At 36.7% G+C, this 25,257-nt stretch overlaps 2 protein-coding genes and 1 long non-coding RNA gene across 3 annotated transcripts; 1 reads left to right on the forward strand and 2 right to left on the reverse strand.

Annotated features, from left to right (window-relative positions):
• Window positions 1–409: 409 nt before the first annotated feature.
• On the reverse strand, window positions 410–1,884 carry timm8b (translocase of inner mitochondrial membrane 8 homolog B (yeast)). Its single transcript, XM_076273613.1, has 2 exons — window positions 1,661–1,884; window positions 410–1,565 (listed from the first exon to the last, which is right to left on the reverse strand). The coding sequence occupies exons 1-2, from the start codon at window positions 1,778–1,780 to the stop codon at window positions 1,395–1,397; spliced, it is 291 nt and encodes a 96-aa protein (XP_076129728.1). The 5' UTR covers window positions 1,781–1,884; the 3' UTR covers window positions 410–1,394.
• Window positions 1,885–7,397: 5,513 nt separating this feature from the next.
• sdhda (succinate dehydrogenase complex, subunit D, integral membrane protein a) lies at window positions 7,398–10,675 on the forward strand. Its single transcript, XM_076274649.1, has 5 exons — window positions 7,398–7,487; window positions 8,038–8,145; window positions 8,412–8,516; window positions 9,214–9,361; window positions 9,680–10,675. Exons 2-5 carry the CDS (start codon window positions 8,097–8,099, stop codon window positions 9,843–9,845), a joined length of 468 nt encoding a protein of 155 aa, XP_076130764.1. The 5' UTR covers window positions 7,398–7,487; window positions 8,038–8,096; the 3' UTR covers window positions 9,846–10,675.
• A 3,047-nt stretch (window positions 10,676–13,722) lies between these two features.
• LOC143112514 (uncharacterized) lies at window positions 13,723–17,262 on the reverse strand. The gene is made up of 2 exons (XR_012984775.1): window positions 17,059–17,262; window positions 13,723–14,126 (listed from the first exon to the last, which is right to left on the reverse strand). It is a non-coding gene; the product is annotated as an uncharacterized LOC143112514 (long non-coding RNA).
• Between the last annotated feature and the right edge of the window lie 7,995 nt (window positions 17,263–25,257).

A 25,257-nucleotide genomic window follows, 5' to 3' on the forward strand; every position in this document is an offset into this window, starting at 1 on the left:
TGTTTTGAAAATGCAATTGAATATGTGTATATTTATCAGGTTGAATGTCTACAATGCATGCTTTTATTCTAATAGTTTCTTCCATATCTATGCGTTTCTCTATTTCTTCTTTGGCGGAACTGTAACTGGCAGTGGTTAAAAAAAAGCAAGTTTTGGACTCAATCATTCAGGCCTTCACTACAATCATTCAAGTTATCTTTCTATGAAGGCTATATCTGCCTTCATATCTGGGGCAGATCCCTGGGGTTGTGATCCCTTGTTTCTTTCTTGCGGAGAGGGAGTGGCACCTCAGGTCTCCGCCCCCTTACTCTAATCAGCAGGGCGAGGGCACCTCCATGTGGCTCTGCTCTGTTTCCCTCTATTCGTCACAAACAAATTGTTACCATATGATGTCTAATTAACAAACAAAAAAAATTAAACACTGCTCTTTATTTCAGTAATCTCTAACCTTGCCATACAGTAACCCTCAGGCTGTTTCATTACATTTGTTAAATTCCTATTGATATGGAACCTAGCCTGACTCAGCATGAATTCGGAAAAGACAGCTATCCAAAAACTCTTGATACTTCTGCATAACTTGGTCTACAATTTTGATAGAACAGAAGAAACACAACACCCAAAGACTAACCCACTTACTTAAAACCCAAAAACTCATTACATACAAATTCCATTTTGTGTGTGGCATCTTTGTCAGATTAATCATTTTACATATTCATACAGCAATTGGCAAATGACAATGAAATGAGCTCCTGTTTTCTAAAAAAGATGTACACAAGAGCTCACTTGACATTAAGTTGTCACTTCTCCACACAATTCAATAGCCCTGACGAGGCAAAGTCAGACCAGAGATGCAATACAATTTTCATGTGTTTTTACTCTGAATGGTGTAAAGAAACTTTTACAATGGGATACACACTGGCCAGACATTTGAAGATACCGGTACAGTATGTAATGCATTTGCATCACACAGTTCAGTTCAGTTGAAACAAACAAAGAAACATCAATGTCACAGATAAGAATATTATCTATTGTACTTTCAATATTGTGGTGAATAATCATGGCTCATTCAACATTGAAACAGAAATATAACATAAATGACTTTTGAGGGTAGGCTATGTTTGGAGCTGGATATTTAAGCACATAATTATTGTTGTATACTGTGCTTAAGTGATCTGTGATCACTAATGTATCTTGCTACAGGTGACAGAGGGACAGGCTTAGGCTATGTCTTGCTCCAACCCAAATGACTCGACTGTGGATGACAAACTTTCAGAGATGTGTTGTGGACGTTTCATTCAGCTTTGTTCACACCTCATCTCCAACGGCCTGGAGTAATCAACTGCGGGGATCTGTAGAAGAGTCCTTGAGATGGCCTCCAGTCGGCATCGGAAAAGTCACATATGTCCACCCTTCTGTACCATTTGCGAGAAGCGATTCGTGATAGTGAGCGTAGTATCGATGAAACGCTCCACACAGCTCTCAAGACATGTCTCTGTTCGCGAGTCTAGCTTTGAACTTGGTTTGTCCATACACTTGTCCCAGCAGACATCAGTAAAATTATGCACCTGTGAAACACACAATCAATATTGTTTTTGTCCAAATGTAGACTAATAGAAACACATAGAGGTCATGCATTGAATATCCGTGTAGGTTAGCCTACCTGGGCTTGAAATTGTGCTTTCTGCTGTTCTATCGCTATCAATCGTTGAAGCTCAGCACTTTCTGCCTTTTCTGAGCCACCAGCAGATGATAAACCGTAATCGGAGCTAAAATCTGCCATACTTAATATATTTCAATAAACTGATTTGACTGAGGATCCCAACCAGCTGGCTGAAAGCAGGTATGGCTGAAGGAAAGTCGGTCAGATTATACGTCGAGCATGTCAGAGAATGTCTAATAAGGAGAGAACCTTCACTCTCGGAACTCTTCCGGTGTGGTACTGCATCTAGGGGCGCTCACGGGCGAGTCCAGAATGAATGGAGGTCTATGGAGCTGTACCCCTCAAAATCCACTTTTCTCTAGACAGATCTAGAAAGAATATTGTATTCGAAAGGGGATGCAAAGACAATACACTTGGTTGAGTATTATATTTTTTAAAGTCACTTAATTGTTCTAAAAAGCCTTTCAAACGTGCCAATGACGTCATTCATTAGCATGATCATAGCATAGCATAGCATCAATGCTAGCGTGTTATGGGCAACAACGACCCAACCTGTAAGAAAACGAAAGGACATGACTCTTGGATTATTTCACTTTTGATTGAAAATCCATATCCATTTTGCGAAAAATAAAATAAAATCTGAGGGTTTCAGTTGTTAAATAGGTGAAAACAACAAATGTAGCCATGTAGCTCCATAGGACCCCATGTATTTTGGACTCGCCCGCGATCGCCATCTAGGTGAACTCTGGTGAACTGCAGCCAAATTCGGTTTGTATGGGATTAATAGAGAGTGGGGAGGCTCTCCTTAGAAGGGCTCTGAGCATGTTTTCCTGGGTCCTTCCTACGTTAGTGTCGCAATTGACAACAAGCAAATGTCATTGGACTAAAAAGTCAACGGTGAAATTAACATCATTATTTGATGGATTTAGGTGTCTGAGCTGCCGTGATTCAATGTTCATTAAATTACTAAATAAGTGTCGGTAGATTTGTTTTAAAACATGGCTAACACAAGTTATAGTCATAGGTTGAATTTCATATTTTGTTTGTTGCTCTGGCGTTAGGTTAGCCACCTATCTGATTAGATCACGAAACGTCATATGTGCGACACATATTGAATAGGCCTTATAATTCAATGGTCAGGAACTTAAACCTTTATTGAGGAATTAGATATTAAACCAAACATTATCTGTATACAGGAAACCTTGTTAAAATCATCACTTGATTTCATAATAGGGCCTAAGATACATAACAGGGATACAGGTGGAGTGGCCACATTTAGGCTATTCAGCAGGGGATTAATTACAGAGCTTTAAATGCAGATAAAGAGGTTGAAACAGTCCTGGTTGAGATCTGGGTAGGTAAAACTAAGATTAAAATAGTCAACTTTTATAACCCTTGTAAAATAATCTTGAGAGAGATGCTAGACAATATGTGTGAGGGGGAAATGGGAAGTTAGTATTATGTGGAGATTTTAATGCACATAACACTCTGTGGGGAGGTACTAAGGTGGATGATAATGGGAGCACTATATTGAGGAGTTTATGGATGATTATAAATTGGTTTGTTTAAATGACAGAAGGAACACTAGCAGACATGGCACCCCAAACCATCACTGACTGTGGAAACTTTACACTGGACTTTTCCAAAGGAAATGCAACATTTACTTTCATCAGAGAACATAACTTTGGACCGCTCAGCAGCAGTCCAGTCCTTTTTGTCTTTAGCCCAGGCGAGACGCTTCTGACGCTGTCTCTTGTTCAAAAGTGGCTTGACACAAGGAATGCGACAGCTGAAACCCATGTCTTACATACGTCTGTGCCTGGTTTTTGAAGCATGACTCCAGCTGCAGTCCACTCTTTGTGAATCTCCCCCACATTTTTGAATGGGTTTTGTTTCACAATCCTCTCCAGGGTGCAGTTATCCCTATTGCCTCTCTATTAATGTGCTTGGACAAAGAGCTATGTGAACAGCCAGCCTCTTTAGCAATGACCTTTTGTGTCTTGCCCTCCGTGCAAGATGTCAATGGTCGTCTTTTGGACAACTGTCAAGTCAGCAGTCTTCCCCATGATTGTAGCCTATACAGAACTAGACCGAGAGACCATTTAAAGGCCTTTGCAGGTGTTTTGAGCTAATTAGCTGATTAAAGTGTGGCACCAGGTGTCTTCAATATTGAACCTTTTCACAATATTCTAATTTTCTGAGGTACTGAATTTGTGGTTTTCATTAGTTGTCAGTTATAATCATCAAAATTAAAAGAAATAAACACTTGAATTATATCTCTATGTGTGGAATGAATGTATACATTATACAAGTTTCACTTTTTGAATGGAATTACTTAAATAAATCAACTTTTTCATGATATTATATGACCAGCACCTGCATAGGCTAACATGAAGGCAAGTGTAATGGGAATAATGTCAGATACAGGGTTGGGTAGTAACGGATTACATGTAATCTGGATTACGTAATCAGATTACAAAAATGAAGTAACTATAATCAGCCCAGATTACAATAAAAAAATTGTGTAATCAGATTACAGTTACATTGTTGGGGATTACCTGATTACATTTTATTATGCAAGCAATGCAACTTTTTAATGATAGCCTAGTTATCTTTTAATTCGACAAGCTTCGGGCTTGCCGGTTCGATCCCCGACCAGTAGAAAAAATGTGGGCGGGGGAAGTGGTTGAGCACTGCTCTCCCATGCCCACATCCACGGCTGAAGTGCCCTTGAGTAAGGCACCTAACCCCTCATTGATCCCCGAGCGCCGTTGTAGCAGACAGCTCACTGCTCCGGGTTGGTGTGTGCTTCACCTCACTGTGTGCTCATTGTGTGCTTCACCTCACTGTGTGTTCACTGTGCTTCACTAATTCGGGGATTGGGAGACCAAATTTCCCTCAGGGGATCAAAAGAGTATCTATACTTACTTACTAACTTATTTACTATTGGGGCAGGTCTCTCGGCACACTGCCTGATCTTTTCCTCCTAATCTTAATGTAGCCTCTTGTTTTAGTGTTACCGTTTACTTTGAGAAAGTCACCAGGTCCCCCTGGTTGAAAAACATCCCAAAGGAATCATTTTCTCTCACCCCCACAATTTAAATGGACATTCAATCTCAGGCCATGTCCCTGGGTCAAAAAAATCCAGCAAAAGCTAAATTCATTGTCCAGGTGTGCCCTTATAAAGGTTAAGCTGAGTTGTGCATGTTTGGAGACTAGTGATCCATGATCACATCCATGATGACTAAGTGATCAATTTTGGGATGGGGAAAATTTCAACCACCAAAATACCACCCCCAAAGTGGAGAATAGCTATAGAAATGTATTAGTTTTTCAGACAATGGGACCTGGTGACCTCAAAGTAAATGGTAACACTAAAACAAGGGGCTACATTAAGATTTTTGGAAGAAAAGATCAGTTAATTCACACAGGAATGCTTTACTCAGAGCAAAGAGATTTCTTAGATGTAATGAAATAATAAACAGAAAAATAGAATGAGAATTCTTTCATCAATTCAGTGGTGGTGTCTTTTACTTAGGGGACATATTTATTGAAGTAATCTAAAAGTAATCCTAAAGTAATCAGATTACGTTACATGTTTTTGGTAATCCTGATTACGTTACTGATTACAAAAATTGCCATGTAATTTGTTGTCAGTAATGGATTACATTTCAAAGTAATCTGACCCAACCCTGGTCAGATATGAGTAATGATGTTGATGAGTTAAACTCAACAATTACAAATATTTTGTGTGAGTCAGTGGAGGAGGTTCTTGGCAAATCTTCTGGGATGAGGAAAAGGAGAATGGTACCTTGGTCAGATGAAAGCCAGAAATAAAGCTTTCAAAATTGTTAAACAAATCATTCCTATACCAACTTAATGGAATATAAAAAAATACACTCAAAGGTTAAAAGAGTCCTAAGAGAAGCTAAAAGGAAATATCGGCGTAGCTTTTGTTGTAAAATAGGGACAGAAGTAAAAGTGGGTGATGTTTGAAGCATGATTAAAAAGATGGGAGGCATTAGAAGGGAATTTTCTCTACCTGTGATTAAAAATAATGATAAGGAGGCAGTAAATAATCAAGAGAGAAAGCAGAGATGCTTGCGAAAAGTTTTGTTACGGTTCATTGTTCAAAGAACTTAACTGATGAGGAATTGACTTGGAGAGTTAAAGTAATGAATGAGAGTAAAGGGCTACTGAAAAAAACAGGTAATAAACGAGAGTGTACTAGATAAGGAATTTACGTTATTTGAGCTTAGGAAGTGGGGTTAGAAATACTTCACCAGGGAAAGATGGTGTATGTTATAAAATGATTAATGAAGTCAATGATGTGGCTAAATATGTCATTTTAAGTCTTTATAATAAGGTTTGGGAGCAAAGAAGATTGCCTTTGTGCTGGAAGCATTTTGTAGTGGTTCCTATATTGGAAAACCAGGGAAGGATAAGAATGAAGTTAAAAGTTACAGGCCAATAGCATTGACATCTAATTTATGTAAGCTTATGGAAAAAATGATCACTAGAAGGCTAGTGTATGAAATTGAAAAAAGATGTCTTGTATCCCCACACCAGTGTGGGTTCCATATACAATGGACCCTGTTGTATGAAATTAAATGAAATAAGAAAAGCGCAAGTCAGTAAAGAATCAGTTTTAGCAACGTTCTTTGATATAGAGAAAGCACATGATATGCTATGGAAGGAGGGACTGTTAATTAAGGTGAAGAATGGGTATTAGTGGCAAGATGTTTAACTGAATTAGAGAAAACGGAATACCTGGTATTATGCAGTCCAGTACTGTTCAACATTATGATTAATGATATTTTCAATACAATAGGCGACATTAGAATCAATAGAGCATTATATGCTGATGATGGAGCTTTGTGGATAAAAGGACGCAATATTGATCATTAAAATGCAACTGGCTATCAACAAGGTAGAAAAATGGGCATGTGAGTGGGGTTTTCATTTGTCTGAGAAGACTCAATTTATTTGTTTTTCAAAGAAAAGAGTAAATCCCACACTAGAACTTAAGCTATATAACCAATCCTTAAAACAAGTTAACATTATTAGTATGGCTTTACTGGATTAATTTAAATGGACATGATGCATCACACCCTACTAAGAAAGTTCTTAACGAGTGTTGGGAATATGGTAGATCCCAGATTTGTAGCTTTGGTTGGGACGGTAACAAAATAGCAATTGGAAATAGATGGTATGACTTGTAGCAAGACTGTGCCCCTGGCAGGAACTCCACCTTGGTTGTTTTGCTGCCTATGGTGATTATGGAAACCAAAGAGATAGCCAAATCTGGAGGAGTGTATCAGAACATAGAGCAATAAGGTTTTATAATACAACACAGGTCTATACAGATGCATCTAAAGATTCAGAGGGTAAAACAGGTACCTGATCCCAAAATTTATATTAAAAAGAGAACATCAGATCATCTGTCCATATTTGCAGCTGAAATGACAGCTATTATTGCATTAGTGGATAAGAAGCTAGGCCCCCTAAAGCAGTTATTTGTTCTGATTCAATGTCATCTCTCACATCTATACAAAATGGAGCATCATCATGCCGACAGGATTTATTGAATGAAATTAATAATACCATATTTGCAATCAGTCAACAGGGAACATCAATCCAGTTTGTAAGGGTTCCTGCCCATAAAGGAGTTGGTGGTAATGAGGAAGCAGACAAGCTGGCAAAAGAGGCCACCAAGAAGAGGAAGTTCAGTTAAGCAATCCTCAGCAGATCAGAAGTTCTTCTTGGCTAACCATCAAACACAAAGTTAACTTAATATGGCAAGCTGAATGGGATAAGGAGAAGAAAGGTAGACATTTATATAATTTACAAAAGAATATCTCAAATAACAAACGTACTTACCCAAACAGACAAGAGGAGGTTTGGTTTACAAGAATGAGAATAGGCCATACTGGTTTAAATAATAGCTTACATGTTGTAAACAAACATCCATCTGGAAAATGTGAGCTTTGTGGATGATGTAGATCATGTTCTTTTAAGGTGCTTAAGATTCTCCAGACAAAGAGAAAAGCTAAAGAAGGAAGTGAGTGCAGTGAAGAAAGCCTTCTTTAGACACCTCATTAGGTGAGCCTAGATCAGGAAACATCACTAGTGCTGTGATAACATTTATCAAAGAAACAAAATTAGCAAATAGGGTTTAGTTTGTTGTCTTGTGTTGTTTTCCTTTTTGTTTATTTTTTCTTTGAAATGACATCCAATTGATTGCACCTCAGTCCAGTAGATGGCGGCAATACACTTTGCTTGTAAACTGCCATTAAAACCTGACAGAAGAAGAAGAAGACATTACACTAGAACACTCACTAGATGGCAGTATTTCAACATTTTATTTTCGTTGTCAGAGTTTTGAATACCGCAAGGCACGGCTGTAGGCTACAGTGACTGACCTTGTCCCGCGAAGATGGCGAGTTTCGTCAGGTTAAGTTCTGTGTGTCACCGAGGTGTAAAACGTAAGAATGATGTTTACATTCTCTTTCATGTTGGTGGTTTGAGTTTCTGTAACGTTAGCCTCTGAGCGAGATCAGCGCAAGCTTACGTAGCGTTAAGTTACCTCGCTAATGTTGAGTCAACGTTAAGTTGTGCGACTTCTTAACGTTAACGTTAGTCCTTATGACTAACACGTTGTATCTATACTACTGTGCCGTAACAAGGAATTGATTTCCAGGTGTTTAGTGCTTCATTTTATCTTTTAACGTTACCTTTTTTCTTTATGTAGCTTTATTTGCGAGGAACACTTTCTTAGCTCGTGAATTGTTTGCATGTCGGACGTTACGTGAAAAGGATTCCATGCAGGTTCAAGTCCATGCATCATCACATTCAGGTGAGAAATTATGTTGTTTTAATTGAGTCATAGACCTACATTTAAAATGGACTGTATTGTATAATAGGATCTTCGTAAGTTAGGCTTGTCTGGGGAGGCCTGTAAATGATATCCAAACATAAGCTACGAATTGTTCTGCATCAGTCAGTGGTTGATCTTTGTCTGAAAAAGGTCATATGTCGGTACCACTCAAGGTGGCAAAGGTTACTTATAATTTTTGAAAAGATCCATGTCTGTAGATAACATTTTAGTATGGTAACACTAATGTAGCTGTTTTGGTTATCAGCTGTTAAAGAGTGAGAGAGTCAGAGTGATACCAAACACATAATATAAAATATTGACATATATCCTGAACATGAGCCAATACCAAGATATGCACCAGCATCTAAAATGCCATTTTTCAAAGGGGGAGGGTAACTTTAACAGCTGATTAATTTAGCAGTAACTCAGGAAGGGTTATCATACCAAAATGTTATCTACAGACATGGATCTTTAAAAAATTATAAGTAACCTTTGCCACCTTGAGTGGTACCAACATCTGGTCTTGCCCATGGACTAATAGGCCAGAGCAACCTTTACTCATTTATCTTCCCTTGATATGTATCTAAACGTAGTTGTCTCTCTGAGTACTGACATGCAGTCTGATTTTTCAATTTAAATCAGATCAAATGTGTTTTTGCCTGTCTGCTATCATTAGCTGCGAGCTCCAAGGCAGCTTCCCTGCACTGGACAGGTGAGCGGCTACTGAGTGTGCTTCTGCTGGGTATGGTACCTGCTGCCTACATGTACCCAGGTCCAGTAGTGGACTATACTGTGGCTGCAGCTCTCACTCTTCATGGCCACTGGTAAGGCAGACAATATTCATATCCAGTTCATTTGTTTACAACATTTCAGTGTTTATCGTGATTGTCGGTACTCATTTTCCCTGTTAATTTGTACACATTGCTGTGCAATTTTGATATGTTGTGTATAATCTCATGACAAATGGAAACATGTATGTTTTAATTTGGTGGGTAATATGCTGTTCCAGTTCCACATTAGTGAAATTGACTTAACTACATCCGCATGTTGAAAAAATGGAGGTCTGGTCACAGTGGCAAACGTTTAGCTTTCTGTTGAATAAATGTGACTTATCTTTTTGCTCCGTGGATACTTGTCTGCAGGGGGATTGGCCAAATCCTAACGGACTATGTTCATGGTGAGACAAAAATCAAGCTTGCCAATGCCGGTTTATATACTTTATCCATGGTCACCTTTGCTGGGTTGTGCTACTTCAACTACAAAGATGTGGGGATCTGTAAAGCCATAGCCATGCTGTGGAGCATCTAGGGCACCTTTAGCCAGAAGTGATTGTTGACTGTGTCCTCTCTGGACTGGAGGTGGTGATTTAGATGACTAATTTATCTGTATTTGTGTCATAGGTATGCATGCACTATAGGGCATCTAATTTATTGTAAAATATATTGTCTATATAAAAAAAAATTGTTTTTTTGTTTATTATTGTCATGCACAAACACTTTCTTTGTCTCACAAACTCTCTGTCACTGTTGCCTAATAAATGGCTAGCCCAATACTGGGGTTTTTAAATCTCCAAATGGCGAAGCATTCCAAAACAATTAGGCTATATGAAATGTATTGCATGCCTTCCTTTGTCTTTTTTTTGTCTATTCACATGCAATGTAGTGAACAGATTTTAAACACTTGGTTATTTCGGTTCATACACACAGTTGCGTGCGTTGCATTGCTGGATAAGCATCCCGTTCACTTTACATGGGCTTACGTCATCCGTTGCCTCATCAGTTCATGAAGGGAATATGGACTGATCATCTGTCCCTCACATTGCCCATAAGGGTAGCATTTATTAAAAGGAACTTACAAGGAAATATCTAAGAACTCATACTTGACTTATGGCATTTATTTATTTTCCAATAAAGCAAATAAATATGTACTTCAAAATGTGCTGTGCCAATTTTTATTGAGATGAACATGACTATATGACTTCAGTGTAGTCTATACGATGAACAATAATGGTACACTCAGTTCACTTGATATGTGAATAACTATAAACCAGTCTCCCTTCATTCATTTTAATGTTTCATCTTTGATAGCAAACTTTGGTTACATTTTCTTTCAATAAATCTCTCCACTTTTGGGCTCTAGTCTTTGTATCTTGGTTTTATTTGTGAAATGGCAGTAGCAGTCTCTGTGGTAGCCACTGTTGTCTGGAATAGCAGTTGATTCCTGGCTGTTCAAATTAAATCTCTGCACTGCCTCTTCTGCAACAACACTCTTTACAGGCAAGGTCTTTCCAGAGAAACACTGACTTAATGAATTTATCCCAATTTAAAGCTGTAAATGGGCTTATTGATATTTGGTATTATTGGCTTATTATCAACTTCCACTACAGGCATGCAGCAGTTCATGGTTGTAGATGATGTAGCCATGTGCCTAAAGAGCCTACTACCTGACTTTTTCATGACGTGATGGATGTATAAAACTTGCACAAAATACAAATTCCAAAATGTATGAAAAACGTTTATTAGTGTTAGTGCAAAGAAACAGAACTATCATACATTATGCTGTAAACGTTACTTCTACACCCATACTTGTTTAATTTAGCCTACAGCCTTTTTTTCCATCAAGTTGAGTAAAGAGTTCAAAAGCCTAAAAATTACCCAAATATTCCACATTTCACTAGAAAAATTGAGATAGTCCTACCGCACACTGTTTTGACGTTTCACTTGAAGTGAAACGTCAAAACAGTGTGCGGTAGGACTATCTCAATTTTTCTAATTAAGTATGTTCCTGCAATCTACCTGCACCTAACCAGGCTGTGCGTGGATCTTGGTATTATTTGGAATATTCCACATTTCACGTTGGACACAGGTGTTTGTTTACAGTGTTGTATTATATTAAGGTACAAAATAATTCGTATGTCAGTATTGTACTATGCTATTGGTAGATTGACATTGGGGACCACAGCGTTCGCCTGTACCACTAATAGTTAATAAAACTAATATTTCTAGTTTCTGCGTCACGAACGTCAGTGGCAACAAGTGCATATCGTTTAAAATAAATGTATCCTACTGAATAGTAAAAAAACAAGTAAACCATCTCTCATTTTTCAAAGTTGAACAGATACGCGCCTTCGGCCCACCTATTAGTCCAAGTCAGTAGGCGAGTTCGACTTGCGGCAGATCTGTGCAGATCTGACTTGATGTGATGCATGCTGGGTTGAACACAATGCATACACTTTTCTTCTGTCGCACGCATGCTATTTGTTTATCCAGCACCCCGGCTTTGCAAATAACAATGTCCACAGACACGGTAGAGCATGTTGCATGATTTTATTCAAGTATGATGTATTGCGACATTCCGAAGCAAGTCAAATTTGTTTCTTTTCATGCATGCAACACTGACATAAGGTTTAGCACTGCTACTTGATTTGTAACACTGTCACTTACGCCAAAAGTTCTATAGCCTACCGCACATATAGCCTACCGCATGTGGCAAGTAAATAGCCATCTTGTCAATACAGCCTGCCAATTTTAAGGAAGTTAACAGACACTGTAACAAAATGGATCGTTCCGTGTTAACAACAACTGCATTTTAAAGTAATCGCAGACGTCTTGAACACGGAGGAGTTCAAAAACAATGTACCTAAAGACAGTTTTAGCTCGACAAACTAGCAACAAGCATTAGCCTACCAAGAAGGCAAACCTTAATTAACCAAGATTGCCGTTACATTGACAAAACACATTTGACCATCGCTGTCTACGAAACCAACATCTATCTAAGCAAGAAGCGTCTGTGTGTCCGTGGCACGCATATCACAAACTTGGCAGGTGTCTTGCTACAGGCATGAGTAAGTGCACTGCCGAATTTGACGTTGTTTGGATAAGAAATGCAAAAGATATCGTTAAATAGCCTATATCGGTAAAAGAAGCACGCATTGGCTTTCGCCGCTAGCCACTCCCCCTCCCACACAGCACTGTAGGACTGTAAGCTAAAGCTACCAGTGAGGATAGAAGCAGGGCTTTGGCAGAATTGGATCAGTGTAGGTTACACGGGTAAAAACTTAAGCAAGTGCAAGATAACTCCACGGATTTTGCAACAACACGCCAACATGCCAACACAAACAGGTAGGCTATATGCAGTGGCTCTTCAAAATTACGTAAAAAATGATGTGCAATAAGCGGACACTTCGAATAGCCCAGGCTACTTGGACTGTCTTTAGACTTTGAATAAGCACATGACAATTCAAACTGCAAGGTCCTAAATTGAAACGATCGAGCGATAATGGTCCCGAATCAAAGAACGTCCCAGAATGCCACACATGCAAAGCATAACCAGCAACCAGCAACCAGAGCCATAGAAAAAGAGAGTTGCGACACTCTTTGAAGTCGCCGCCACGCGGTCATGTGGTTCACGTACGCTTCAACAGTTCCAAACAGCTCTTTGCGTGTCGTGTTATTTCAATGGGATAGACAGCAGCGAGTGCGTTATTGAACTGGAAACATTACAACAAACCAAAAACGAGTGTTATTACGTGTTAGCATGCTTACATTATAGTGTCAATTATATATTGCGAGTATAATTAGTTTGCAACATCGATCTAAAATATGTTCTTAGTTCTAACATTGAACGTTTGTTTCCTTGCTGGACATGATCTGTTATTCGATTCCTACATTTGGCTGTATTACACGCTACATATACTTTACTTACATTGTCAAAACGTAGGCTATGCATTTTGTATCCTTTTTGTGTGTGGACATTAGATCCAGTGTCCTTTTCAGTTCGTTTGGTGAGATGAAGATGAAGGTGCCCCCCCAATCTACCACACAACTTTGATTATTGTAAGACTAGCAATACATGTCTATCAAATATATAAATGGCGTTCAGTAGCCTAACAGCTTAAATTTTAAAAGTTTGATCAATGCATTAAATCTGTTCAGTTCTTTTAGAGAAATAGCATAAAGTTGGCCACCACACAGCCTTGGTAACATTTTAAGACTAGCCAAAAACATGTCAAAAACACATAGGCTAAATAAGAATCAATAACAACTTAAATGTGAAAATTTTGATTAATACTGCAAGATAAGACACCCACTGTTTCAACAATAAGCAATCAACTATTTCAATAAAATACTTATAACTTATATTTCAGCCGGCTGGTGAAACTACAGCATGAAAAGGATGACTGATATGTTCAATAGAATTTTTATTAAGTTTTCAATGTGTGTTTAAAACAAGAACAGGAACAAATGCAAAAAAGACTGGGAGGAAGGTACACTGCAACATAAAAAGGAGGTCTGAAAAAATAAAAAGATTTCAGTTTCCAAAGTTTGAACAACAAATGTGTGTGTGAACTACACAAAAGACACAATGTGGAAGGGATGGGTAGCCCTCCGTGTACTCTGTACACCTATAAGAGGGACATGGTAAGGAGGCTGGAGTCGGGAGTGTTATGGGAGGTGTGGAAGATGCTGGATTAACACAACTCCATTTGTGTAAGGGCCCCATCGTGTGAACCTCAAACATAAAAAATGATCTTATCTGACCATTCCAGTCATATATTGCACACCCTTCTTGTCCTCTGCATCCTTGGTCCTGGATAAGCAGAACAGGCACAGTGGAGAATGGAGGGAGAGAACAAAGCAGGTAACACTCAGTATATACTTGGGACAACACATTAAGTAAGTAGCAGAAACCTAAGCAAGAGGCCATCTCCAGAAAGAGTTTTACATACCCATACACAGTAGGGTGGTCCTTATATGGGGTAAAAAAAAATTTTTTTTAGAAATGTTTAACTCTCACCTCCTAAATGTGTTAGGATATTAATAAAAACACACTGTGCACATTTTTGAATTGTTCCTACAATATCTAGAGGTTGCTCAAGGCCTTTGAATATTTCCGGAATCGCTAATTTTTGCAGAAATTGTGCAATTTAAGAACACACAAAAAATAAAATGCAATATTATGTTTAATAACACAGGCACTGTGGTAGTGTGGTAAACAACATACAACATCAAAATCATAGAAAGAAAGAAACAAACAAACAAAGAAAAATCACTTGTCATGCTTGTATGACGTAATGCCAGAATGTTGAACTCAGAACGATAGTATAGTATCATCATAATGTACAGTTGTACACCTGAGATGTCCATTTTCACTCTGGGCCAGAAGAAAGTCTCTATCTTATGGATTCTTGAGATGAATGAGTGCATCCTGAAATGCAATATCAATAAGGTCTCCTAACTGGTATATGAAGGCCTATACATTGGACTGCTGAGTCTTGGAAGTTCTCTTGGCATTTTTCTTGGCTTCTGCCATTTGTCCTGAAGTGTTTCCATTTGTTTTATGGCATGATGTTGGGGACAAACGGGAATCCTAGCCTTGTCCTAGAATACCAAGACTTCTTTGATCACAGCTGTTGCACTTTCATGAATAGTTTTTTTTTTTCAATGTTTTATGTGATACCCTTGGGTCTGGCCCTTGAGTCGTGGATCTGCTTGAGGTTTCTTCCTATATGTATCTCCAATTCTAGGGAGTTTTTCCTCGCCCCTGTTACTCATGGGCTCTCTTTAAATGTTTAACACTCTGTAAAGCGTCATGACACATGAGTAATGTTTTGCCGCTCTATAAGTGAAATTAAATTGAAATTGAAATTGATATTACAACACACATGAAACCTGCTTCTTGGAGGGTAACTTGCAGTTATTTCAGTCTCTTCTGATCTGAGTAACCATATAGCAGACTTGCTTCGTGTTGCTTCAGCCATTGTCTCAGTGTATATTGTCTACTGTGCTTCATTCACATTGAAGTGTTCTTGCTTTGAAAGACATATCACAACTAAAACAGGAGTTGCTATGAAAATTGCTCACAACAGCATATTATTGGGAAATACCGGAATCAGCAGATGAGATCAGCAAATCATCATTGTAAATTTGCATTGACAATATGGAATTCCCATTTTAAGATTCATTAGGTGATGTAGGTAAAACCACCACATGTGGTCACCAATAATCAATACACATTGTCATTGACTGCATGGTCAAATAAGTCCATTGCGGTCATAAGAATATATTATTAAACAAATATACATGCTAGCACAATGTATCACATAATACGCGAAAAATCCCAAATGCACATTGCACAGTATGTGTTAAACTTCAAAGGTCTTGAGCAACCTCTAAATATTGATTAATATTGATAAAATTTTGCCCAATTGTTTTTTTTATTTATTCAAACATATTTGTGGGGTGAGAGCATGAACTTTTAAAAGTTGAAAAATAAGGACCACCCTAATACACAGCCAACCATTTGCAAGGCTGGTTGGGGGTGCCACAAGTCCACACAAAAACTATAACAATAACAACATGAAGAATGATTTTGTTGGGGATTACTTTCAGAGTGATCTATGCCCTAATAACCTGACTCCAAAAAAAGACATTTGTCCTACTTACAAAGATCACTGACCTAATGAAAGGCAATGCCCTCTTGTCACGTCAGTCTCTTCCATGCAAACTTCGCTATGTATGACAAATTACTTGGCAGATAAAGCAATCAAAATTATTACACCAAGAACACCAACACGAAATGTAAAATTACTGAAAACTAAATGAACTGAAACCGATCATCAGTTGGAGCAAAAACTACTGTAGGCTACTATACAGACGCTATACTGTCCCACGACCACGCTCGTGCCACACTCGCCTGCTTGTGCCACTGTCCCGTTTGGAACAGTGATAGTGGCACAAGACTGGGCTGGCAAGGGACACAAGAGCCACGTACGCACCAGTAACAACAATAACTTATAATACTCTAGGTTTTGCTCCTTCCCCTGAAATTCATAACTGAAATCCCCTCGTTCACGAGTCGTGGACACTAGCCTACTTCATGTCATGTTCAGCCCACGGTTCAGTTCATAACGCCATACAACTCGCCATCTAGCAAGCTAGTCTATATCAGGTTTAAAGACAATAATCACATTAATTTCCTCCATTTTTCACCTGAAGAGCGTTAATCACAAACCCATTGATAACCAGCACATCTGAATATAGAGTTACCATGCTGTATGGAATGTATTTTATCAATGTAGCATTTAATATGAGAACAGCTTTCCTGTTCCCCCTCATAGCATGTCTAACGTTAACACTATGTATGTGAATGAGCTGACTAGCTTACGTAAGCTAGTAAGCTAACGCAATCAGGTTTGAAAAATATAGCATTATAAACATAATAAAAATCTGTTGACAACCAACCTATCATCTAAAGTTGCCCTACTACAATAGGCTAACCAAATGTGTTTTGTCTGAAATTCATTATTGACGTAGGAACATTATCTTTAAGCTAGCCTCTCTCCACATCAAGGTTTGCAGGCTAACTTTTGGCTTTAAAATTTCGGTCAACATTTAAGCTATAAATATCAGTTAAACAAGCAGCACAAAATCCTCAAAGAACAATACCAGTATCTAATAGTGCAGTTGGTATAGGAAATGCATATGACAATTAAAAAAACGTCGTAAATTCGTCTACTTACCACTGACAATATCAGGCAGAAAGCAATGGAAGTCAATGGGGCTACAGCCGTGAATGTCAAAGTTTGGAACTGTTGAGCTCAGCATAAAGCGGAAGTAGCGTGGAAAAAGCGCCGCCATTGTTTCCTATGGAAGTCTATGGGAGTGTCGCAACTCTCTTTTTATATGGCTCTGCAAGCAACGAGTGGCAGACAGTGTGATGTCACTTATGAATGACTGTCTTTAGACTTTGAATAAACAAACGACAATTCCAACTGCAAGGTACCGTGGTAAAGTTGGTTTTATATTGGACGTTGGATATTCGACACATTCGAAAAATCTATTTAGCACTGACTACGAGGGTCGAGTTTGTGTCAAACCAACTTTAATGTGTTTAAACAAGGCCTGCCTATATTACACAAAGCTTCTTTTGTCCAAAAACCCATGTTTTGATTTTATGAATTTTTTAGGCTGATAAAAGATTTCAATCTATTATGCGGCTTCACCTTTTGACTTACCCATACTAAAACACATCTCCTGAACTCGGCTTACTGCCCTTTCTAGTACACAAAGCTTCTTTTTCCCTAAAACCTACTCTTTGATTTTATACAATTTTTAATGTTAAATGTTTCAAATCTATTATGCGGCTTGCCCTTTTGACCTACCCATGTCAAAACACATCTGGTGAACTCGGATTACTGCTCTATATAGTACACAAAGCTTCTTTTTCCCAAAAATCCATTCTTTGATTTTATAAATATTTTTTAATGTAAAAACAATGCTTTAAATGCTTTAAATCTATTATGCGGCTTGACCTTTTGACCTAACCATGTCAAAACACATCTGTTGCACTCAGCTAACTGCCCTACATAATACACAAAGCTTCTTTTTTCCAAAAAACTCACTCTTTGATTTTATATTAATTTTTTACTATTCAAAAATGCTATAAATCTATTATGCGAATTGACCTTTTGACCAACCCATGTCAAAACACATCTACTGCACTCAGTTAACTGCCCTACATAGTACACAAAGCTTCTTTTTTTCAAAAACTTACTCTTTGATTTTATATACATTTTTTACTATTCAAAAATGCTATAAATCTATTATGCGGCTTGACCTTTTGACCTACCCATGTCAAAACACATCTGTTGCACTCAGCTAACTGGCCTTCATAGTACACAAAGCTTATTTTTTCCAAAAACTCACTCTTTGATTTTATATTAATTTTTTACTATTCAAAAATGCTATAAATCTATTATGCGGCTTGACCTTTTGACCTACCCATGTCAAAACACATCTGTTGCACTCAGCTAACTGGCCTTCATAGTACACAAAGCTTATTTTTTCCAAAAACTCACTCTTTGATTTTATATTAATTTTTTACTTTATAAAAATGCTATAAATCTATTATGCGAATCGACCTTTTGACCTACCCATGTCAAAACACATCTGCTGCACTCAGCTAACTGCCCTACATAATACACAAAGCTTATTTTGTCCAAAAACGTACTCTTTGATTTTATATTATTTTTTTATTATTCAAAAATGCTCTAAATCTATTATGTGCCTTCACCTTTTGACCTACCCATGTCAAAACACATCTGTTGCACTCGGCTAACTGCCCTACATAGTACACAAAGCTTATTTTTTTCAAAAACGCACTCTTTGATTTTATATTATTTTTTTACTATTCAAAAATGCTATAAATCTATTATGTGCCTTCACCTTTTGACCTACCCATGTCAAAACACATCTGCTGCACCCGGCTAACTGCCCTACATAGTACACAAAACTTATTTTGTCCAAAAACGTACTCTTTGATTTTATATACATTTTTTACTATTCAAAAATGCTATAAATCTATTATGCGGCTTGACCTTTTGACCTACCCATGTCAAAACACATCTGTTGCACTCAGCTAACTGGCCTTCATAGTACACAAAGCTTATTTTTTCCAAAAACTCACTCTTTGATTTTATATTAATTTTTTACTTTATAAAAATGCTATAAATCTATTATGCGAATCGACCTTTTGACCTACCCATGTCAAAACACATCTGCTGCACTCAGCTAACTGCCCTACATAATACACAAAGCTTATTTTGTCCAAAAACGTACTCTTTGATTTTATATTATTTTTTTATTATTCAAAAATGCTCTAAATCTATTATGCGGCTTGACCTTTTGACCTACCCATGTCAAAACACATCTGCTGCACTCGGCTAACTGCCCTACATAGTACACAAAGCTTCTTTTTTCCAAAAATGCACTCTTTGATTTTATATTATTTTTTTACTATTCAAAAATGCTATAAATCTATTATGCGAATTGACCTTTTGACCAACCCATGTCAAAACACATCTACTGCACTCAGTTAACTGCCCTACATAGTACACAAAGCTTCTTTTTTTCAAAAACTTACTCTTTGATTTTATATACATTTTTTACTATTCAAAAATGCTATAAATCTATTATGCGGCTTGACCTTTTGACCTACCCATGTCAAAACACATCTGTTGCACTCAGCTAACTGGCCTTCATAGTACACAAAGCTTATTTTTTCCAAAAACTCACTCTTTGATTTTATATTAATTTTTTACTATTCAAAAATGCTATAAATCTATTATGCGGCTTGACCTTTTGACCTACCCATGTCAAAACACATCTGTTGCACTCAGCTAACTGGCCTTCATAGTACACAAAGCTTATTTTTTCCAAAAACTCACTCTTTGATTTTATATTAATTTTTTACTTTATAAAAATGCTATAAATCTATTATGCGAATCGACCTTTTGACCTACCCATGTCAAAACACATCTGCTGCACTCAGCTAACTGCCCTACATAATACACAAAGCTTATTTTGTCCAAAAACGTACTCTTTGATTTTATATTATTTTTTTATTATTCAAAAATGCTCTAAATCTATTATGTGCCTTCACCTTTTGACCTACCCATGTCAAAACACATCTGTTGCACTCGGCTAACTGCCCTACATAGTACACAAAGCTTATTTTTTTCAAAAACGCACTCTTTGATTTTATATTATTTTTTTACTATTCAAAAATGCTATAAATCTATTATGTGCCTTCACCTTTTGACCTACCCATGTCAAAACACATCTGCTGCACCCGGCTAACTGCCCTACATAGTACACAAAACTTATTTTGTCCAAAAACGTACTCTTTGATTTTATATACATTTTTTACTATTCAAAAATGCTATAAATCTATTATGCGGCTTGACCTTTTGACCTACCCATGTCAAAACACATCTGTTGCACTCAGCTAACTGGCCTTCATAGTACACAAAGCTTATTTTTTCCAAAAACTCACTCTTTGATTTTATATTAATTTTTTACTTTATAAAAATGCTATAAATCTATTATGCGAATCGACCTTTTGACCTACCCATGTCAAAACACATCTGCTGCACTCAGCTAACTGCCCTACATAATACACAAAGCTTATTTTGTCCAAAAACGTACTCTTTGATTTTATATTATTTTTTTATTATTCAAAAATGCTCTAAATCTATTATGCGGCTTGACCTTTTGACCTACCCATGTCAAAACACATCTGCTGCACTCGACTAACTGCCCTACATAGTACACAAAGCTTCTTTTTTCCAAAAATGCACTCTTTGATTTTATATTATTTTTTTACTATTCAAAAATGCTATAAATCTATTATGTGCCTTCACCTTTTGACCTACCCATGTCAAAACACATCTGTTGCACTCGGCTAACTGCCCTACATAGTACACAAAGCTTATTTTTTTCAAAAACGCACTCTTTGATTTTATATTATTTTTTTACTATTCAAAAATGCTATAAATCTATTATGTGCCTTCACCTTTTGACCTACCCATGTCAAAACACATCTGCTGCACCCGGCTAACTGCCCTACATAGTACACAAAACTTATTTTTTCCAAAAATGCACTCTTTGATTTTATATAAATTTTTTATTATTCAAAAATGCTATAAATCTATTATGCGGCTTGACCTTTTGACCTAACCATGTCAAAACACATCTGTTGCACTCAGCTAACTGCCCTACATAATACACAAAGCTTCTATTTTCCAAAAACTCACTCTTTGATTTTATATTAATTTTTTACTATTCAAAAATGCTATAAATCTATTATGCGAATTGACCTTTTGACCAACCCATGTCAAAACACATCTGCTGCACTCAGTTAACTGCCCTACATAGTACACAAAGCTTATTTTGTCCAAAAACGTACTCTTTGATTTTATATACATTTTTTACTATTCAAAAATGCTATAAATCTATTATGCGGCTTGACCTTTTGACCTACCCATGTCAAAACACATCTGCTGCACTCGGCTAACTGCCCTACATAGTACACAAAGCTTCTTTTTTCCAAAAATGCACTCTTTGATTTTATATTATTTTTTTACTATTCAAAAATGCTATAAATCTATTATGTGCCTTCACCTTTTGACCTACCCATGTCAAAACACATCTGTTGCACTCGGCTAACTGCCCTACATAGTACACAAAGCTTCTTTTTTTCAAAAACGCACTCTTTGATTTTATATACATTTTTTACTATTCAAAAATGCTATAAATCTATTATGCGGCTTGACCTTTTGACCTACCCATGTCAAAACACATCTGCTGCACTCGGCTAACTGCCCTACATAGTACACAAAGCTTCTTTTTTCCAAAAATGCACTCTTTGATTTTATATTATTTTTTTACTATTCAAAAATGCTATAAATCTATTATGTGCCTTCACCTTTTGACCTACCCATGTCAAAACACATCTGTTGCACTCGGCTAACTGCCCTACATAGTACACAAAGCTTATTTTTTTCAAAAACGCACTCTTTGATTTTATATTATTTTTTTACTATTCAAAAATGCTATAAATCTATTATGTGCCTTCACCTTTTGACCTAGCCATGTCAAAACACATCTGTTGCACTCGGCTAACTGCCCTACATAGTACACAAAGCTTTTTTTCCCCAAAAACTCACTCTTTGATTTTATATTAATTTTTTACTATTCAAAAATGCTATAAATTTATTATGCGCCTTCATCTTTTGACCTACCCATGTCAAAACACATCTGCTGCACTCAGCTAACTGTCCTACATACAGTAGTACACAAAGCTTTTTTTTTCCAAAAACTCACTCTTTGATTTTATATTAATTTATTACTATTCAAAAATGCAAAAAAACAAGCTACCTCTTTGTAGGTAGACATACATCATTTATATTTATTAAGTTAACTATATTTTCTTTTCCATCCAAAGTTCCATTTGGCTGTGTAAATCAACTGGATTTTTTTAAATTTTCAATAAATGTATAATATAGATTTATAGCATTTTTTGATAATAAAACATCTATAAAATCAAAGAGTGGGCTTTGGAAAAAAATAAGCTTTGTGTACAATGTAGGGCAGTTAGCTGAGTGCAGCAGATGTGTTTTGACATGGGTAGGTCAAAAGGTCAGGTTGCATAATAGATTTATAGCATTTTTGAATAGTTAAAAATTAATATAAAATCAAAGAGTGCGTTTTTGAAAAAAAGAAGCTTTGTGTACTATGTAGGGCAGTTAACCGAGTGCAGCAGATGTGTTTTGATATGGGTAAGTCGAAAGGGGAAGGCACATAAAAGATGTATAGCATTTTTGAATAGTAAAAAATTAATATAAAATCAAAGACTGCGTTTTTGAAAAAAAAAGCTTTGTGTACTATGTAGGGCAGTTAACTGAGTGCAGCAGATGTGTTTTGATATGGGTAAGGCGAAAGGGGAAGGCACATAATAGATTTATAGCATTTTTGAATAGTAAAAAATGTATATAAAATCAAAGAGTGTGTTTTTGAAAAAAAGAAGCTTTGTGTACTATGTAGGCAAGTTAGCCGAGTGCAGCAGATGTGTTTTGATATGGGTAAGTCGAAAGGGGAAGGCACATAATAGATTTATAGCATTTTTGAATAGTAAAAAATTTATATAAAATCAAAGAGTGCGTTTTTGAAAAAAAGAAGCTTTGTGTACTATGTAGGCAAGTTAGCTGAGTGCAACAGATGTGTTTTGACATGGGTAAGTCGAAAGGTCAAGCTGCATAATAGATTTATAGCATTTTTGAATAGTAAAAGAATTATATAAAATCAAAGAGTGCGTTTTAAAAAAAAAGAAGCTTTGTGTACTATGTAGGGCAGTTAGCCGAGTGCAGCAGATGTGTTTTGACATGGGTAGGTCAAAAGGTGAAGGCACATAATAGATTTATAGCATTTTTGAATAGTAAAAAAATAGAAAATCAAAGAGTGCGTTTTTGAAAAAAAGAAGCTTTGTGTACTATGTAGGGCAGTTAGCTGAGTGCAACAGATGTGTTTTGACATGGGTAGGTCAAAAGGTGAAGGCACATAATAGATTTATAGCATTTTTGAATAGTAAAAAAATAATATAAAATCAAAGAGTGCATTTTTGGAAAAAAGAAGCATTGTGTACTATGTAGGGCAGTTAGCCGAGTGCAGCAGATGTGTTTTGACATGGGTAGGTCAAAAGGTCAAGCCGCATAATAGATTTATAGCATTTTTGAATAGTAAAAAATTTATATAAAATCAAAGAGTAAGTTTTTGGACAAAATAAGCTTTGTGTATTATGTAGGGCAGTTAGCTGAGTGCAGCAGATGTGTTTTGACATGGGTAGGTCAAAAGGTCGATTCGCATAATAGATTTATAGCATTTTTATAAAGTAAAAAATTAATATAAAATCAAAGAGTGAGTTTTTGGAAAAAAAAAGCTTTGTGTACTATGAAGGCCAGTTAGCTGAGTGCAACAGATGTGTTTTGACATGGGTAGGTCAAAAGGTCAAGCCGCATAATAGATTTATAGCATTTTTGAATAGTAAAAAAAGTAATATAAAATCAAAGAGTGAGTTTCTGGAAAAAAGAAGCTTTGTGTATTATGTAGGGCAGTTAGCTGAGTGCAACAGATGTGTTTTGACATGGTTAGGTCAAAAGGTCAAGCCGCATAATAGATTTATAGCATTTTTGAATAATAAAAAAATTATATAAAATCAAAGAGTGCATTTTTGGAAAAAAGAAGCTTTGTGTACTATGTAGGGCAGTTAGCCTAGTGCAGCAGATGTGTTTTGATATGGGTAAGGCGAAAGGGGAAGGCACATAATAGATTTATAGCATTTTTGAATAGTAAAAAATGTATATAAAATCAAAGAGTGTGTTTTTGAAAAAAAGAAGCTTTGTGTACTATGTAGGCAAGTTAGCCGAGTGCAGCAGATGTGTTTTGATATGGGTAAGTCGAAAGGGGAAGGCACATAATAGATTTATAGCATTTTTGAATAGTAAAAAATTTATATGAAATCAAAGAGTGCGTTTTTGAAAAAAAGAAGCTTTGTGTACTATGAAGGCCAGTTAGCTGAGTGCAACAGATGTGTTTTGACATGGGTAGGTCAAAAGGTCAAGCCGCATAATAGATTTATAGCATTTTTGAATAGTAAAAAATTAATATAAAATCAAAGAGTGAGTTTTTTGGAAAAAAGAAGCTTTGTGTATTATGTAGGGCAGTTAGCTGAGTGCAACAGATGTGTTTTGACATGGTTAGGTCAAAAGGTCAAGCCGCATAATAGATTTAAAGCATTTAAAGCATTGTTTTTACATTAAAAAATATTTATAAAATCAAAGAATGGATTTTTGGGAAAAAGAAGCTTTGTGTACTATATAGAGCAGTAATCCGAGTTCACCAGATGTGTTTTGACATGGGTAGGTCAAAAGGGCAAGCCGCATAATAGATTTGAAACATTTAACATTAAAAATTGTATAAAATCAAAGAGTAGGTTTTAGGGAAAAAGAAGCTTTGTGTACTAGAAAGGGCAGTAAGCCGAGTTCAGGAGATGTGTTTTAGTATGGGTAAGTCAAAAGGTGAAGCCGCATAATAGATTGAAATCTTTTATCAGCCTAAAAAATTCATAAAATCAAAACATGGGTTTTTGGACAAAAGAAGCTTTGTGTAATATAGGCAGGCCTTGTTTAAACACATTAAAGTTGGTTTGACACAAACTCGACCCTCGTAGTCAGTGCTAAATAGATTTTTCGAATGTGTCGAATATCCAACGTCCAATATAAAACCAACTTTACCACGGTCTGCAAGGTCCTAAATTGAAACGAGCGATAATGGTCCCGAATCAAAGAACGTCCCAGAATGCCACACATGCAAAGCATAACCAG

The sequence above is a fragment of the Alosa pseudoharengus genome, unplaced genomic scaffold (genome assembly GCF_046254945.1).
Source record: "Alosa pseudoharengus isolate Yale_2024_CS ecotype anadromous, Long Island Sound unplaced genomic scaffold, YU_APseudo_1.1 YU_APseudo_1.1_scf_8, whole genome shotgun sequence".
In the NCBI taxonomy this organism is placed as follows: Eukaryota; Metazoa; Chordata; class Actinopteri; order Clupeiformes; family Clupeidae; genus Alosa; species Alosa pseudoharengus.